Source organism: Actinia tenebrosa, unplaced genomic scaffold (genome assembly GCF_029948245.1).
Source record: "Actinia tenebrosa isolate PJP-AT-01 unplaced genomic scaffold, QUT_ActTen_1.0 PGA_scaffold1__47_contigs__length_23844297, whole genome shotgun sequence".
In the NCBI taxonomy this organism is placed as follows: domain Eukaryota; kingdom Metazoa; phylum Cnidaria; class Anthozoa; order Actiniaria; family Actiniidae; genus Actinia; species Actinia tenebrosa.
Window position 1 is genome coordinate 1,765,534 of NW_028292578.1, and position 19,382 is coordinate 1,784,915.

Genomic DNA, 19,382 nt, shown 5'->3' on the forward strand with positions numbered 1-19,382 from the left:
TAACATGCGGTAAGCCACTGCAAAGCATCTAGGACTTGTAAAGTGAAAGTGAAATAGGTCAAGAGATCATTTATTGGGATCAATATCCAGATCGAGACTAAATTTTAACAAAATTAAGTTCCTTTACTCTTATACGTTTTTATTACGTTTTCCTCTTTTACTCCGACGAAGGACTAGCGTCCGAAACGTCAGTAAGTTTTTTCATCTTTTCACGGTGTATAATTTATCTTTTCATCATTACTGTCTCATTAGAAACACCGACGCAGCTCACACTAGTTTTTAGCTAGTTATATCTTTTTATTACGTTTTTACTGGCAATACTTTGTTTTGATAGAGTGAAGTCATTAAACCCGTGAAATAGATGTTAGACTAATTCACTTCAGTAGCCCCTAATTCCATTGTTTTCTTTTGTGTCTTTTTGACTATTACACGTTGACTAGTATTTTTTATTTCACGGGTTAAATGCCTTCGCTCTAAACCATCATAGTTGATAAACCGAATAGAAATATGTCGACCTATTTGAATAACTATTGTTCTACGACTAGCGACTCGTTTTGTTTGTACGATGACAGTTCAACCGCTTTTTTTATGTTACGTTCAGCCGGTCTCAAATAGATTTGATGACAAAGTCTTACATGGAGCACAGCACGGACAATCATTTTAAGAGACAAGTAGGTTATGATAGTTAATAATTCATTAAAACAACAGGTAGCTTGGTGGTCAAGAAAATCTGTCCACTATAAGTGTAAAACAATCTTTTTTTCTTGTCTTTTATTAAAGCGAAATATCTTTGGATAAAAGGTAGGGAAAGCACAGTTTTTAGAGCCCTGGATCAAGTGTTTATTATTCGATTTCCACCTAAAAGTCCTTCACTGCTATCAGGAGTTTGGTCTGGGTTTTCTGGGTTCGATGTTTTGGTTCGAAGGACAGGTGAGATCACAGAAAACAACACTAACTTAATTCATTGACCGACCTTGTTATTTGTTTATCATCCCTGATTGTTTTGGCTACATGTATTCATCATCGCTCAGTGGATACATATATTCAATCTTGATCACTTCATCAGCTAACGTATTTTCAAATACACTACTCATACAAAATAATAATGGGAGCAATTTTACAAGTCATAGAGCAATTATGACAGATTTTGCAGGTTGATCAATCTCATATAAAGTCATATCAATTGCAATATAAGTGATATTTGGAGTTGAATATATTTTAGAAACTTTGGATAATTGTTTGGATAATTGTTGAGAATGTGGGGATATCTTCAGTAAGTTATAGCTTGTTAACCGAAAGTGGTTAAATATTATTCATAAAAAAATGATCAGGGGCGTTAATTCTATTTTATCTAGTCATTTTGTGATGTAAACGCAGTGAAGGTGACGGATCAGTATCGACGAGAGTGACCATACGGTTAGCTTGATTAAAAATCGTATCTTTTTTTCCTGGAACGAAACAATCGTTTTACATGAGAAAGAATTCAAATCTGCAGAGTATTTAAAAAGATCATATTTTTGTCATCCAACATGGCTGCCGGAATGTGATCAGCCAAAACCTCGATTATGTTGAATAGGAATAAGATGGAAACTCCCCCATTTCTACTTTTAAACGCCATTGATTGAAGAAGTGATGACAACTTAAAACTCAAAATGTTACTAAATTTAGACTTTACAAGAAGTTGATAAGCTGAAAGATTTCCGGATTTACCCTCACCAGCGGTCCATGATGTGTACGCACGCGTGCATGACTCATTTTTTCTAAAACCTCCTTTGATAGGAGAATGATGGCTTCATGATACTAGAGTTGTAGGAAAATGGAAGTTCGATTACTAGCGTGCTTGCTGTTGGTCTGCTTACCAAACTATAATGCGAGCTGGTTGAGCTTCGAGCAAGGTAAGATGGTTAACAAATTAATAATAATAAATTAATAATTACTATTGTATGTATGCCATGGTGATGAAATAATGTGACCCACAAAGTTGTCCAAACAAGCTCTGAAATAAATACAGTTCAGAAAATGATTATTATTGTCACGTATTATTGTTCTAAAAGCCAATGTAGCTTTTGATTTCCCTCGCTCAGTCTTTTTGCCTTTTTTATGAATTATTGAAATAATTCAACTTAAAATAGAAAGCTTCTACGGTGTTTACATTTTTATCCAGTTTTTTCAAATTTGCAGAGAAAATTGACGGAGAAAACCAGTATTTTTTCAATCCTCAATCAAACAGTGAAGAACTGGGCAACTACGTTTCCAATGGCAACGTGGACGATGGTACAAGGGAAGATATATCTTTAGACAAAAGGTCCGTTAATAAACCGGGCAATGTTTTTGATGCCCTAGAAGAAAACCTTGGCTTACCTGATAAAGACCAACGAAACATAATCAAGGAAGTCGGCCAAGCAAGCAAGGATGTGCCTGATTCTGTCAGATACATCAGTGACTTGATGATGGAAGAGATAGGTCAAATCGAAAAGGATTTTGCCTTGCAATTTAGCAAGATGTTGCCATTGCATGAAATACTTCCTGACAGTCAAGCTCCAATGCTTGAAAACTACGATACGGAGAATTCAAACGAAATCAAAGAAGATGAAAATTATGGATCAGGCGAGGTTAATGAACAAGAGGAAAAAGTTGACGATCTAAGCTATGAATCTTCGACAACCGACAGTGAAAAAGACTTTGCAGAAAGTCCAAGTTTTCAACAAAGTAAAGAAGAAGTAGAGTTTAAAAATGAGTATGTGAAAAATGCACGTACTAGAAGTGGAATAAAGGAAAAAGCGACTAATCATGTTACTAAATCGACAATAAAAATAAAAAATCAAAGCCCTAGCCATGGAATTGGTAATGATGATGATTTAGACTCTCCTGTTGTCTTTCCTAAAAAGCAACACTACAATAAGCCTGTTCAATCAGAAAAGACGTCGGCTTCGTCCGGCGAATTGGAAGAACTGGGGAATTTAGTTGTTGACACAAAACTAGGAAAAGATAGTGGACAAAACAGAGAAAGCAGAACCTTTGACGAATTCACCATCAAAAAAGATAATGTTTCCAACTTATTTGCTCACTCTGAGAAGGAAATGAAAAATAGTGCAAAATTGGATGTCAATAAATCTTCTCCAAACGGAACTTACAGCACACTTTATTCCACGCTTCAAAATGACAACAAATTTATACAAGAAAGGAGTAAGACTGAGAAATACCAAGATAGCTTAGATAAACCCAACGAGAGATCCAAAAGATCCAAGCATACTGAAGATAACAAAAAGCATCATGAGAAAAGCTCATCTGTTGATGATGATGATGATGACATTCGATTAAAGAAATCAGGCATCTTCGAGAATATTGCTAATGCATTTGCTCACATTGATAAAACTAAAAAGGAAAACGAGAGAGTGGAAAAAAGAAAAAAATCCACGTTGGAGGAAATTCATGAAACCAATCCCATTCAACCAGGTAAGAATTTCAGGGAGCAACTGAAAACTGTCGTTCTTGAGAAAAAGACTGGGTCGAATTGCCATTACAGGGCATTGTGCGACTGTTTTAGGGGACTTCTATAGGCGTCCCCTAAGATAATCGCACAATGCACTGCAATGTCAAGTTTTCCCCTCAACCTCGGAATGGCTAATTTTGGATACGGGTGTTGGTTAGGTTGCAGTGGTGCAAAATTGGATGTCAATACCAAACTCGTGAAGAAGGAGCTACTCTGTGGCATCCACCGTTAATTCCCATTATGGTGATGATGATGATGATGATGATGATGATAATAATGATGATGATGATGATTAATATTATTATAATTTATTTCACTTAAAGTAAATGGTGGTTTTACTTCGTGGACTGATTGGTCAGAGTGTTCAGAAACTTGTGGGAAAGACTCTGTCAGAATGCGCATGCGTGTGTGCACCAACCCCCCACCGGATAATGGCGGAAAAGACTGTCAGGGCTGGCGATTCGAAGTCAAATACTGCAAATTGCCAAGTTGTAAAGGTTCGTAATATTGATAACTTCCTGTGTAGCACAATGCATTAAGGATAACTTTACTGTCTTTCATATTTCCTTTAGAACAACAGGGAAAAGTATCGGAAAGTAAGACGAAGACAGGTTTAAAAAGCCAAAGAAAAGAAATATCAAGAGAAGAAATTCAGCAGCCTCATTCAACTAATGCTTCGCTCGGCCAGGAAGGTACTAACAAAACAGCAAAAAACCTGAAGCAGCAAAGATCTCAAACAAATCGAATTATTGAGGCAATGTTTAAAGATGTTATTCATAAAGCGTTCGTTATTTCAAAAGATTTAAAAGTAAATACTACGAAGGAAAACACCACTGAAACCAAAAGCGCACCAATAGAGATCCATACTGATTCTGGTCTAATTGCAAGTGAAAATGAAGTTGATACAATAGATGATGCACCAGATACATCAGATAGCATGGAGTCAGAGGGACAGGAAAATATGGAGTCAGAGGGTCAAACAAATCCATCACCTCAAGATATGGAGTCACAAAATCAAGACATTCAGTCATCACAAGAAATGGAATACGAGGGAGAAAAGAATCCAACAAACATGGAGTCTGTGGGTGAAGTAAATCCATCACCACAAGACATGGAGTTCAAGGGTCAAGAAAATCAGCAAACTTCTCAAGATGCGCCGTCACAAGCCCGAGAAAATTCATCAGCGCAACAAATGGAGTTTGAGGAAGATTCCAAAAGCTTACAGAAAGAGGAGACTTCTCAGGAAAGTGACTCAACTCAAAGCACCAATGTCAAACAGTCTGAGGAAAGTCAATCATCCCAACACACCAATGTCAAACAGTCCGAGGAAAGTCAATCACCTCAAAACACCAATGTCAAACAACCCGAGGAAAGTCAATCATCTCAAGACTCCAATGTCAAACAACCCGAGGAAAGTCAATCATCTCAAGACACCAATGTCAAACAACCCGAGGAAAGTCAATCATCTCCAGACACCAATGTCAAACAACCCGAGGAAAGTCAATCATCTCAAGACACCAATGTCAAACAACCCGAGGAAAGTCAATCATCTCAAGACTCCAATGTCAAACAACCCGAGGAAAGTCAATCATCCCAACACACCAATGTCAAACAACCCGAGGAAAGTCAATCATCTCCAGACACCAATGTCAAACAACCCGAGGAAAGTCAATCATCTCCAGACACCAATGTCAAACAACCCGAGGAAAGTCAATCATCTCAACACACCAATGTCAAACAGTCTGAGGAAAGTCAATCATCTCAACACACCAATGTCAAACAACCGAAGGAAAGTCAATCATCCCAACACACCAATGTCAAACAACCCGAGGAAAGTCAATCATCTCAAGACACCTATGTCAAACAGTCTGAGGAAAGTCAATCATCTCAAGACACCAATGTCAAACAGTCCGAGGAAAGTCAATCATCTCAACACACCAATGTCAAACAACCCAAGGAAAGTCAATCATCTCAACACACCAATGTCAAACAACCCAAGGAAAGTCAATCATCTCAAGACACCAATGTCAAACAGTCTGAGGAAAGTCAATCATCTCAAGACACCAATGTCAAACAGTCTGAGGAAAGTCAATCATCTCAAGACACCAATTTCAAACAGTCCGAGAAAGTGCAATCGTCCCAGGACAAACAGTCTGAAGGAATTCAGTCGGCTCAAAGTGCTAAAAGTGGACAAGGAATGAGAGACCAGTCTTCCAAGAAAAGTAAACAAAAAGTGATCTACGATTCCATAGACGGAAACTTTGATATGGTGATGAAAGCGGACGAAAAGGACCAAAATGAGAATGAGAAAACAGAAATCGACATTACGAAAGTGGCTACTGAGATCTTGAAACATAACGACACTGATGCTATTCTGAAAGCGTTAAGTGACAATGACACGGACAAATTAGATACCTATACTGACGGTGATGCAAGCAATGCAAAGAATCTGGAAACTCAGAAGAAACCTCATTATTATTTTTTAACAAGCAATCATAGCAAAGTGAGTAATAATTCTGCTTTAGAAAAGGGCCAAGACAATCATCATGCAACGGAAAAGAATGAAAAACATCAAGAACATGGTATCCATGGCAACCAAACTGCTGGTAACCACAGCAAGGCAGATGCATCTAGTTTGTATGAACATGCCAAGCAAGCTTTATCGAATGATACTGGAAAAAATAGGAACGATAGTAGTAATATCAAGGTAAACACCCATGAAGATAAAGAGGCTGATAAAGGTGCGAGTTCTGGTGCCAACGACAAGAAAAACAAAGATGGAGAACCGTTGGACCATTCGAAGGAAGAATCTAAGCAGGACACAACCATGGATCAAGATGAAGTAGACTCTACAATCAAGAAACAAGGCGAAAATCTGGAAATCAATAACTTTTCTTCCGACCAAGAAAGCTTGAATTATAATAGGCAAAAAAACAAAGCAGTTACATCCATTGACTGGGGAAATCTTCATGCTCTTAATGCTCTGGTAGAGATTTTAGCTGAGCATGAAACAAATGGAACACAAAACAATACTAACACAAACCAACCGCAAAATGATACGACACCAACGAAAGGCAATGCTGCAGTGATTGAAAAGAAAGCAAAGAATGGTGAGGTCAATACCATAACACAGGGAGCCCAGCCTAATAAAACAAAAGAGACCTCTCATCCTACTCATGACAATGAGAATGCTCCTTTTGCTAGGAAAGATGGAACAACAATGAATATGAACGGCGATGATTATACGAAACATGACGGTGGCAAGCGTCAAAATGTTACAGGAGAAGGAAACGCACGAAGTAAAGCAAATCTGACGATGCCTGAGAATCCAAATGGTGGACAGACAGCTCCTAAAATGATTGACACTTCCAAGAACAGGAAAGACACTTCTGCTGATACAACACAGGGTAAGATGAAAAAGAAGAAAAATGCAACAACAGAGCAAGAGTTTCTGTTTAATCTTTTGAAAGATGTAGTTTTGAGCTTGCACGATACTAATGACTCTACCATTACGACAAAACTCGGCGATGAATTAGACAAAGTTATAAACACGACAACAAAAATGAATTCTGAGAACAATGACAAAAAGTTTACATCTTGGACCGCGTGGACGACGTGTAGTAAGAGCTGCGGTGAAGGAACAAAAACGCGCATGCGTAAGTGCCGTTTGGATAAAAAAGACTGCAAAGGTCCGCTGCATCAAGCTGAAAGCTGTCACGGGTATAATTGTACCGGTAAGGATGCCTTTATTGTTCATTTATCATTAAGTGGATTCCAGAACCCCCCTTTTGTAAGATCTTGTGAAGCCAATCATGTTCTTTACACTCAGTACAATGGATTGGAACTCCCCTTTATGAAGCCAATTCAACTACCAGCTTTTTCTGCGTGGCGATCATTTTCGAACCTCCATTTTTAAATTCCTGTATCCGCCACTAAGTATGGCCGGTTTAATTCGTGGCGGGAACTACTTTATGAAATCTTCCAATTCCATTATTAGGTGTTGATAACACTCCTACCATATCCTTTCAGTTTACTTCGAGAGAATTATTATTTCAGAAACCATTATATTGCCATTTCAATAGTGGATCCAGGGATGTTTTCATCCATGGTTTCATTCCAGTAGAATGAAACTAAAATCCCTTTGTGAATCTGATCACGCTAGCTTTTTTTGTGCAGCGGCCATCATTTTAAAACTCCCTTTTTTAGAATCCTAAAACCTCCACTGCATTCCCAAAAAAATTCAAACATTTTAAGGAAAAGGAGTTTGAGTGATAAGGAAACAATTTAAGTAAGCTCGCTGTCCCATGAAGGTTTAATTCTATACGATTTCTAAATAGCCAAAATGGCTTTTAATGTTGATTGTGGTGGCCAAATAAGTCTGTTTACAGGACTTTGAAAATACTATTAGTTGAGAATAAAATGCAAATCCTTTGGGAAAAAATATTAATAGTAAATCCAGGTCTTTTTGGTATCTTCTCTGAGGGATCACATTTTTGAACCAATCATAGCGTGCATAGGGATGTATGATTATATGAATATATCTCATTGTATATTTTTACCGACATTTTTCAGTCGATGGTGGGTTTACTGAATGGTCCGTGTGGTCGTCGGCGTGCTCTGCCAAGTGTGGTGAAGGAGTCTTCAAAATCCGTAGCCGTACTTGTACGAATCCAGCAGCACAATTCGGAGGCAAACCTTGTGAAGGAGCTTTAACAGAACAACAAGACTGCAAACTGAAACCTTGTGTGGGCTTTGAAATAGCTGGAAAAATTGGCAGTCAAACCATTGTACCAAAGATAGAGACGCAACAAGCTGTAAAAGGTAAAATCTAATGATTCCGGCTCCAGTTTTCATATTCGAGAACTCTGTTAATCATTGTTAAGGTATTTTGTTTTTGTAGAATATTTGCTTGTCTTCCTATGAAGGTTTTTGCACCAAAATGTTTGTACTGTCGAACTTAATTGTGTATTCTTAATTACTGTTGATATTTTTGGATATTGTGAAACTGAAATGAGGCAAACCAAGAGTAAATGAGTCTGCCACCTCATATTACGTCGCCATTATTACTGCTTCGACACCTTCGGAGATTAAAGCAGGCTAAAACCGTTTAATTTGCTAGTTAGAGTTTCGACAAGATTTAAGTTTTACTTTACTTTTATCGAAGAAAAGGGTCTTTGGAGTCCCTGGTCAGCGTGGTCAACGTGTACAGCTACCTGCGGAGGAGAAGGGTATTCTTCACGTGAAAGATCATGTCTTCCTGGAAAACAATGTGCAGGACCAAGATACGATACCAAACAATGTGGAACAGAGCCGTGTCCAGGTAAAGGAACTCTTTATCAGAATAATCCTTTTGCCATCATGGGTGTTCTAAAATTATCTCATCGGTTTTACCACTCCATTCTTAATAATATAGAGGTGCTCTTTCCATTTCTGGTGTTCATTTTGACACAACGCCTCTTTTTACGAGGGTAGGGTCACGTAACCTGTTGTCCAAAAGGCCTTTTACCAATGCACAACCACATCGCGCTTCCCTGTTCTCAAACTCTTACGATATCCCTCTCCATCCCTCACCCCACCCAAAAAAGAAGTAAAAACGTGTTTCCAAAAATCGTATTTTCAATAGGAGGATCCAAATCTTTGTTTAAAAATAACTTTTTCTATTTCTTCTATTTCTTTTACGATCTCCAGTGGAGGGTGGTTATACACCATGGACAGCTTGGTCACCGTGTACTCCATCCTGTGGACTGCGTGCCTATAGAATGCGAACCCGAAACTGCACGAACCCACCACCTTCACACGGTGGAAGAAAGTGTTATGACTCGGCCCTAGAGACTGAGCCATGCATGATCGTCCACTGTCCAAGTAAATAGATAACAAACCAAATCCACTTGAGCGCAACGTTTTTCCATTTCAAACCACGTGTTATTATCTTGAGAATAAGATTTGTTTGCGATGTACCCTTATTTGTGTGTCTTCTAATGGGCAACCGTTAAACAAAGAAATAATACTCATGGGAATGACACGTGGTCTAAAATGGAAAACATTTATAAGTGGGTTTGGTCTATCGTACCCAGACGCTTCTCATTAATTTATCATTTGATGAACAGGATGAGTAGTGCTAGTGTGGAATGGGTGGGGTGGATGGGGTGAATGGTGCTAATGCTCAGCACCATTAAGGCATGGCTCTTTTGAGGAAGTGATGGAAAATCAGTTATTTATTCATATCTTTGACAGTTTACTATGAATCTTTCCCAAATTTGGCTCGTAGTAGTAATTCTTCAAGGCAAGCAATTACCGCATATCTGTTACCATGGAAACCAGGTCACGTGACCACAAGGCCGCCATCTTGGATTTTTTAAAAAAATCGTTTGTAGTCGTACTGAAACTACTTCAAAAGTCCTGAAAATCCATATTCCTTTTGATATTTGCAATACCTATATGGATCTAATTGGATATCTTGGAAATTATATTAAGTTTAATTTTTAGAATATTTTTAATTTTTTGGAAAAAATAGAAAATATTCTAAAAATTAAACTTAAAATAATTTCCAAGATATCCAATTAGATCCATATAGGCATCGTAAATATGAAAAGTAATCTGCATTTTTATGACTTTTAAAGATGTTTCGGTATGTTTACAAACGGCTTGTTTAAAAATCCCAGATGGCGGCCTTGTGGTCACGTGACTTAGTTTCCATGGTAACCAAGGCTCTAAGGTTCCTTCTTTTCACAAAAGACATTAACTTGCCAAGTTTGGGGAAGATTGGTAGAAAACTGGCTATGATATAGCTAATCAGTTTTTCATCTGAGAGTCATGCCTTAATGATGCTGAGTGTAGAGTGGGTGGGATGGATGGTGCTAGTGTGGAGTGGATGGGGTGAATGGTGCTATTGCGGAGTGGATGGAGTGGTTGGAGTGAATGGTGCTAGTGTGGAGTGGTTGAGGTGAATGGAGTGAATAGTGCTAGTGTGGAGTGGGTGGAGTGGGTGGGGTGTATGATGCTAGTCTGGAGTAGGTGGGGTGGATGGGGTGAATGGTGCAGGTGTGGAGTGGGTGGAGTGAATAGTGCTAGAATGAGGTGGATAAATACATTCAAACAGACCCACATATGCAAACAATCTTTCTTATGATTGTAGTTGATGGTGGTTACTCTTCCTGGTCTTCCTGGTCACCCTGTACCAAAACATGCGGTTCGTCATCGCTATCGCAAAGAGAGCGGGCATGTACTAGTCCTGAACCAAGGTATGGCGGCAGACCATGCCAGGGCGATAGCGTCCAGACACGGGAATGTGGAAAACAGCCTTGTCCAGGTATGTACTCATTCGCGACTTCCTTGTGATGAATGTATTGGTCAGCCATTATTAGATAATGATAGAAACCATATGCATGAAAAATGGTGATACCATAACGATGATGGTTTATGGTGATAAAAAAGAGCAAACAAGATCAGTCTGCATCTGCAAAGGAAATAGCGTCGTTTGATTATTTAAGATAAGACATTATTTAAGACAAAAAACAACATTCCAACAAACAAGCAAACAAGCACAAAAACAAAACAAACAATAAACAACAACAACCACAAAACAAACAAATGAAAATACAAAACAAAAAAAAATCAATCAGTGACAGAAATTTCCACTAATGTTTGTATTTTTGAGATTATATAAAGCGGTCTCCTGTAAATCTTTTAAAAACTCTACAATATCGATTATTTTTATAAGGATGTGGTATACGCCTGAGACACCTTAATACTGTATACATATTTTTGATTCAGTAAACGGAGACTTCAGCGACTGGTCGTCATGGACACCATGTGCAAACGTAAGCTGTGGAAGTAATCTTTTCTCCATGCGAAACAGAACCTGTGACAATCCTCGTCCAAAGTTCGGAGGGGAAAACTGCACCGGACACTTAGTCGAGAAGAAGTCTTGCAGGTTGAAACATTGTCCAAGTAAGTAATATTCTAGCATAATTTTACATCATATTTTAGACGATAAAATGGAGTATACCTCTTTACCTTGGGCGTAATGTTTTCCCATATCAGACTTCGTGTCATTCTCATAAAAATAGGTTACCTTGGGTGTAATATTTTCCTATTTCGGACCACGTGTCATTCTCTTGAAAATAGGTTACCTTGGGCGTAATGTTGTCCCATTTCAGACCACGTGTCATTCTCTTGAGAACACGATTCTTTATTGGAGATGTATCCATATTCATGTGTCTTCTCAACAACGAAATGATACTCTAGGGAATGACACGTGGCTCTATATTAGAAAAACATTATGCCCAGTCTAAAATGGTCTATAAGCAGTTGTTATAAAATATAATTTTTCGTTTTAGTTAACGGGGGATTTTCTAGCTGGTCACAGTGGAGCGAATGCCCGAAGAACTGCAAAGTTTCTGGTGTGGCGCACCGAAGGCGCAGATGTGATAATCCCAAACCCCGAAATGGTGGACAGGATTGTGTTGGACCAAAGCTTGAAACCAAAGCCTGTTCAAATACTTGTCCGGGTGAGTTGATTTCAGTGCCGATACTTTGTCTAATAACTAGTATTCAACTTAGGCGAATTTGACTTTTATTAGAGCCAACTAATTGGGAACTAGCATGAATTCAAAATGGAAACTGATTTCGTGATTCTTTGAATTTAGACCTATAACCTATATCGTCTACGAATCTCTACGAATGAAGGAATGAAAGACAATTCCCAAGAGGCATTATGTTAGAAATTCTTAACATTTCAAGGAAAATCTCTTTATGATTCTCTTTCCAAAAACTCTCGATCATACCGAGTCGTGGTCTTTGATAGGAAAATATCTTAAACAAGAGAAAATGAATATAGTTCATTTTCTCTTGTCGAAACTTATAAAGAGGAAACACAATACGTTCAATCATCCTTCACACATCCTTCATCCTTACTAAACTTTTTTTTTAACCAACTGATTTTTTTGATTTTCTTCTAGTGGATGGTGGTTTTACTGAATGGACATCTTGGTCAAAGTGCAGCCAGGAATGCGGTCGAACATCGATTAAGTCACGTGAGAGATACTGTACCAACCCATCTCCTGCTAATGGCGGGAAAAGATGCAAGGGAAGCAAATTCCAGGTTAAAATTTGCAGGAAAGACGGCTGTCCAGGTACGAGAAATATTCATGGCGATTAAAAATTGCATATTGATGATTATTGTTTTTCTTCATTAGGATGGTCAGGCTGCTCATAAGCAATGGCGTAGCTCCCCATAAAGTCTTACTGACCTTATAAATGGGCCTTTTTCACGCGGCCAATACAATAGGTTACAATAAATTGAACGATAGATTCCAACACGCGTGGCCTCAAGTGCTTGAAAATAAATGTATACGGGTTAAACAAAAGTTTTTATTCTCATGAAAATAAACTTGACAGCCGTGTGATAAAGGTCCATATAGCGGGAAATGAAACGCGTACGCGTGTATTTTGGCGGGAAAAGTGTACATTGTCCCCATCCCATCCCATGACCAAGATATCGCTACGCCCCTGCTTATAAGTACTCACTCACTGACTAACGTCAAAAAAACTGTCGAAAAAAGTTTTCTACCCGGCTACCACGATTCAACTACTGATTAACTTTCAAAGGAAAGATATTATAAGAAACTAGAGCTTATTGATATTTTTCTACCAATAGTTAATGGGAATTATACCGCGTGGAGTGATTGGACCGTATGTCCAAAGTGTGGTTTTGGTGTTCAAACCAGACAGCGAACCTGTACCAATCCTTCTCCGATAAACGGAGGAAAAGACTGCGAGGGGCCTGCAAAGGAGACACTGGCGTGCCCATTCAAACGGTGTAGAAGTAAGACATGGAATTTTTTAAACATTAGTAAATAGAAATTACGTAAAAAAAGGAAAGGTTTAACAGTATTGTTGATCAAAGTCCACTAAATGGCGACTGCGCTTATCTGGTAGTTTTTCTTTCTTATTCAAATTCGTATTAATTTCCACGTGAGAATAATGCAATTGCTGCTACTGAGATAACTACGCAGCACAAATAGTAAATGCGTACCTTATGTCAGCATCCCGCCAAGGAAGAGAGGGAACGTGACATCTCGTTTCTTCATTTTACAGAGACCATCTTGAGTAATATAGTAATTTCGGGGACAATAAGAGAACTAGTTTTGATGTTTTAATGGAAGAAGAAAACCGTACAACCAGTTCTTTTTTATCTCATCCTACTTATTGCGTATATATTGCAGGGTTACGGTACACTAGTGATGTCATCCAATAAGCCGTAACCAATCATATTACATGTAATTATTATTTTTCGTCCAATCAAAATAGCCGAATACAGCATTATCTTGTTGCTAGCTTACGTAGTACTTTTCTTTACACTCATTCTTCTGTAGATAACGGTTTTGGCCAATGGTCGTCGTACGGTCACTGCTCAAAGTCTTGTGGTGGTGGAGCAAAAATGAGACGAAGAACCTGTGAAGATGAATCCAAGGGATGTGATGGGAAGTTCGTTCAGTTGAAACCTTGTAATCAGCATAGCTGTGTCCTGGGTATGTCGTAATGTTATTTTCTCTGCTCGTGCAAAGGTTTTGATTACGTAGTCATTGTTTGATTACAATAGTTACGATATAAAGCGCGCTCTGATTGGTGGGATACAATGAAATAACTGGAATAAAGCACATGTCAAAACCATAGTGTTAATTTCCCTTTTGGTTGAAATTTACAAAAAGGAAGAAGTAAAAACGAAATGGCTTACCTTACCTTTGCGTTCTGAAGTAATTATAGTTTCCAATGAATTTACATTGGTTTTTGACACCCGCCTCCCTTTGCGAAGGTGCACAAGTATAGTGCCTACGCATCCTTTGAATTCGTTGAATACTAAGTAATCAGCCAATCAGAGCGCGCGTTCTTGTGCCCTTTAGTATGTTATACTTCTTAATTATGGAAGTCACGTTAACCTACCTTACAACAAATATGCAATTATTCCTTCTTTATTTGCGTTTATCTTCAGGCAATGATCATCTCATTGATGTCAATCCTGTAAGCCTGTGTGGGTTTAACCCTTGCAAAATATCTCGTTGCCTTGGTTACCCACAAGCAAAGTGTCTGACGTCATCGGGTTGTTGGCCAGTGTTTTTTGATAAGCGAGGGAATATCCTGGAATCTTGTAAAGGTAACGATGAGACAGACACGCATACACAAATACACACGTACACACGTACACACGTACACACGTACACACGTACACACGTACACACGTACACACGTACACACGTACACACGTACACACGTACACACGTACACACGTACACACGTACACACGTACACACGTACACACGTACACACGTACACACGTACACACGTACACGTACACACGTACACACGTACACACGTACACACGTACACACGTACACACGTACACACGTACACACGTACACACGTACACACGTACACACGTACACACGTACACACGTACACACGTACACACGTACACACGTACACACGTACACACGTACACACGTACACACGTACACACGTACACACGTACACACGTACACACGTACACACGTACACACGTACACACTTACACACCTACACACGTACACACGTACACACGTACACAGCTACACACGTACACACGTACACACGTACACACGTACACACGTACACACGTACACACGTACACACGTACACACGTACACACGTACACACGTACACACAGAGAGACTAAATGAAAAGCTAATAAACTGACTGTAAAAAAGCGGAGTTTGTCACTAATGAAAGTGCAATATTTTTTCTCGTGCAGGTGATAAAACAGTTTTCACTTCGTCCCCGGAGATGATCTGTCACAGCGATCCTTGTAAAGTGTCAGAGTGCTATACAGATGAGGTGGCAAGCTGTCATGTTTCTATACGATGTAAACCCGTCTTCTTAGACTCTGGTGGTAACAAGCTTGATTGCAGAGGTAAGTCATTATAGTACACATTTAGGGTCGATATCAATGTGACAAAGCCGTGAACAAAAACAATATCAGTGAAGTGATATGATATGATATCACTTCATGGTAAACTGGAAACTATGAGTTTTGTTATTTCATCGACTAATCTCTATATAGTACTAACTTCCATCGATGCCTTGGGAACAGATAGTTAATTGCTTTGATATCGATTGCAGACAAAAAATACAATCTTAAATTTTTAGCAATAACTTGTTAATATTCTTTTAATAAGTGTCAACTTTTGTTAAGTGAAGTCTTTATGAAGTCTGAAGTCAAAGCAGGATCGATGTCCTGACATTAGAATCGGGATCTCAGGTGTTGTTCACCGAACGGAATCCTTTATCTTATAAACGGTTCCCATTTCAAAGCGTCTGGGAAAACATCCAGATTGAATAGAATATATATATTTGTCTCATGTTCTTCATAAAGCATCAAAGGGAAAGAATTGTACGTACTGAGCGTTGATTGCAATATCAGACAAATGTAACAAAGAACGTAGCAACCACTTTTGGTCTCTTCATTATCATAGTATCCTCTGCACCTCAAAGTTTAAACTTCGGACAAGAGCATTGTCACTTTGAATTAATTTCTGTCTTGTTTTCCAGGTTTACTGAAGGTGCCGCCCATTACTTTATGCGGAGCGGACCCGTGTGAAGGCAGCTCATGTGACCTTGACAAGAATGCTCGATGTGTGGCGGATTACAACTGTAATCTCGTGTTTATTTCCACAGAAAACGAAATCCTAAGCAAATGCAAAGGTAAATTAATAATAGTGATAATCTTCATGACTTTTTGGGTTGCACGTATAGCCATAGCCGCCATGTTGGATATACGTCTTTGTCATTGGTTCCTTTAATTTTTATCATCCAACATGGCGGCCGTGTCTGTAATTATCGAGTCACATTGACCCATATTGGGTAAATTTTCCACATATTTTTCTTCAGAATTACTTTGTCTACCGTTAAGCAAGTCATGCACGGCTTTCGTAAAGCGCCATGTTGGATAAATATTCGATTGATATTTTAATAGTAAACTTTTGTTTGTCATCCAACATTTCGCCTTGATTTTTAACTGTACGTTTTAGTAATTTTTAAACGTTAAAAGAACAAAACAAAAAACAAAAAAATTAACAAAAAATCAAATGGCGAACAAAGTATGATTAAAACTAATTATTTACAATCGTAATATCATTTACAGTAAGCAAATACCGAGACAACGACTACATCATTAACAGCAAAGCAGGAAAAAGAAGATAATTGACATAAACCAAGATATGGAGAATATGAAGTCGCAAATGCAAGCCTTCCTGAGGAATAGCCGCGGGAATAACGAGAAGGTTGAAACGATAGCAGAATACCACAGCCAGTACAACCCCGGTCTTACCGCTGACCAGCAGGACGACTTGGAATATAAACTTCAACATCTTAAAAAGAGAAATCGATTTTATAAACCAAAACAATCATGTTTATAATTCTGAAGACAACAAACAATTTCTAGACAATTAATGTACAGTGTAGTTAAGATATTCGAGAAAAATACGGATAAACGTCCGGTTTATAATGTACTTGCGTGCGCTTGACTGTTGTTTCAGCATGAATAATCCTGCATGTTTTGATGACACTTTGCATCCCTGTTTTACAGCTTTAATCACTACCAGTGCCAAACATGGGCTTTCTGTGGTTATGTTGATTTTCAAAACAGACAAATTGTATGAGTTCCTTTACAAACTAAATAGCGTACATTTAGATAATTTTGCATAGGACACAGGGAGCCCACTGTTCAGAAAACATGATCGAAAAAGGGGTCTCAAAGTTTTCTGTCGATAATAAATTTTAACAATTTGGTAAACATGACTTAATTACAGCAGTAATTGAATTTATAGAGAGCATACCTATAAACTGATCAGTGCTACTGACTATAACGTGATCTGCGTATGTAAATGAGAGATAGATTAAGATAACATAGATACATACGTATATTGAGACTTTACATCACAGCCGAAATGTTGAATCGCATAAACTAAAAATATACACTAAATGATCATCGAAACCTTTATATAGGAAGAAGAAGAAAATATAAATATGCAATAAGGTTATGTGAGTTCTATGATAAATAAAAGTTACACCTTAAAATACAGAGTCTCCACTTGAGAGTGATAACGCTACTACTATGTAAGCAGTTGGAAAATTGTTAGACAAACCCTATAGCCCATGGTTTTGATCAAGTTTGGACCATTTTCACACCTTTTCCAAAAATATCCATTATTCATGAAGGATGCAAAATAGGTCATTTTTGGCCATTTTTGGGCAAAAAGCATGGGCTATAGTCCATGGTTTTGATCGATTTTGGACCATTTTCACACCTTTTCCAAAAATATCAACTATTCATGAAGGATGCAAAATAGCTCATTTTTGACCATTTTTGGACAAAAAGCATGGGCTATAGCCGATGGTTTTGATCGATTTTCTACCATTTTCACACCTTTTTCCAAAATATCCATTATTCATGAAGGATGCAAAATAACTCATTTTTGGGCAAAAAGCATGGGCTATAGCCCATGGTTTTGATCGATTTTGGACCTTTTTCACACCTTTTCCAAAAATATCCACTATTCATGACGGATGCAAAATAGCTCTTTTTTGACCATTTTTGTACAAAAAGCATGGGCTATAGCCCATGGCTTTGATCGATTTTGGACCATTTTCACTTGTTTTCCAAAAATATCCACTATTCATAAAGGATGCAAAATAACTCACTTTTGGGCAAAAAGCATGGGCTATAGCCCATGGTTTTGATCGATTTTGGACCTTTTTCACACCTTTTCCAAAAATATCCATTATTCATAAAGGATGCAAAATAACTCATTTTTGGGCAAAAAGCATGAGCTATAGCCCATGGTTTTCATCGATTTTGGACCATTTTCACACCTTTTTCCAAAAATATCCATTATTCATGAAGGATGCAAAATAGGTCACTTTAGGTCATTTTTGGGCAAAAACCATTTGCTATAGTCCATGGTTTTGATCGATTTTGGACCATTTTCACACCTTCTCCAAAAATATCCATTATTCATGAAGGATGCAAAATAGGTCATTTTTGGGCAAAAAGCATGGGCTATAGCACGTGGTTTTGATCGATTTTGGACCATTTTGACACTTTTTCCAAAAATATCCATTATTCATGAAGGATGCAAAATAGGTCACTTTAGTTCATTTTTGGGCAAAAACCATGTGCTATAGCCCATGGTTTTGACCGATTTTGGTCCATTTTTACACCTTTTCCAAAAATATCCATTATTCATAAAGGATGCCAAATAACTTATTTTTGGGCAAAAAGCATGGGCTATAGCCCATGGTTTTGATCCATTTTGGACCTTTTTCACACCTTTTTCTAAAATATCCATCATTCATGAAGGATGCAAAATAACTCGTTTTTGGGCAAAAAGCATGGTCTATAGCCCATGGTTTTGATCGATTTTGGACCATTTTAACACCTTTTTCTAAAATATCCATCATTCATGAAGGATGCAAAATAACTCGTTTTTGGGCAAAAAGCATGGTCTATAGCCCATGGTTTTGATCGATTTTGGACCATTTTCACACATTTTCCAAAAATATCCATTATTCATGAAGGAAACAAAATAGGTCATTTTTGGACAAAAAGCATGGGCTATAGCCCATGATTTTGATCGATTTTCCACCTTTTTCACAGCTTTTCCAAAAATATCCACTATTCATGACGGATGCAAAATAGCTCTTTTTTTACCATTTTTTTACAAAAAGCATGGTCTATAGCCCATGGTTTTGATCGATTTTGGACCATTTTCACACCTTTTCCAAAAATATCCATTATTCATGAAGGATACAAAATAGGTCATTTTTGGACAAAAAGCATGGGCTATAGCCCATG

At 38.1% G+C, this 19,382-nt stretch overlaps 1 protein-coding gene across 1 annotated transcript; it reads left to right on the top strand.

The window, feature by feature from the left end:
• The first annotated feature begins 708 nt into the window (after window positions 1–708).
• Window positions 709–17,591, top strand: LOC116292070 (uncharacterized). Its single transcript, XM_089032908.1, has 18 exons — window positions 709–930; window positions 1,780–1,895; window positions 2,182–3,456; window positions 3,817–3,990; window positions 4,066–7,227; window positions 8,066–8,314; window positions 8,658–8,813; window positions 9,182–9,355; window positions 10,629–10,802; window positions 11,267–11,443; window positions 11,833–12,003; window positions 12,454–12,627; window positions 13,152–13,319; window positions 13,870–14,025; window positions 14,487–14,648; window positions 15,282–15,440; window positions 16,079–16,231; window positions 16,671–17,591. Exons 2-18 carry the CDS (start codon window positions 1,817–1,819, stop codon window positions 16,727–16,729), a joined length of 6,822 nt encoding a protein of 2,273 aa, XP_088889034.1. The 5' UTR covers window positions 709–930; window positions 1,780–1,816; the 3' UTR covers window positions 16,730–17,591.
• The last annotated feature ends 1,791 nt before the right edge of the window (window positions 17,592–19,382 follow it).

What these genes read in the sequence shown, in the direction of transcription:
- LOC116292070 (XM_089032908.1), top strand. Translation starts at nt 1,817, where the DNA reads ATGGAAGTTCGATTACTAGCGTGCTTGCTGTTGGTCTGCTTACCAAAC. An exon ending in GACGCAACAAGCTGTAAAAG is followed by an intron (nt 8,315 to 8,657) that starts GTAAAATCTAAT and finishes CTTTTATCGAAG; the next exon opens with AAAAGGGTCTTTGGAGTCCC. An exon ending in CTGTTCAAATACTTGTCCGG is followed by an intron (nt 12,004 to 12,453) that starts GTGAGTTGATTT and finishes ATTTTCTTCTAG; the next exon opens with TGGATGGTGGTTTTACTGAA.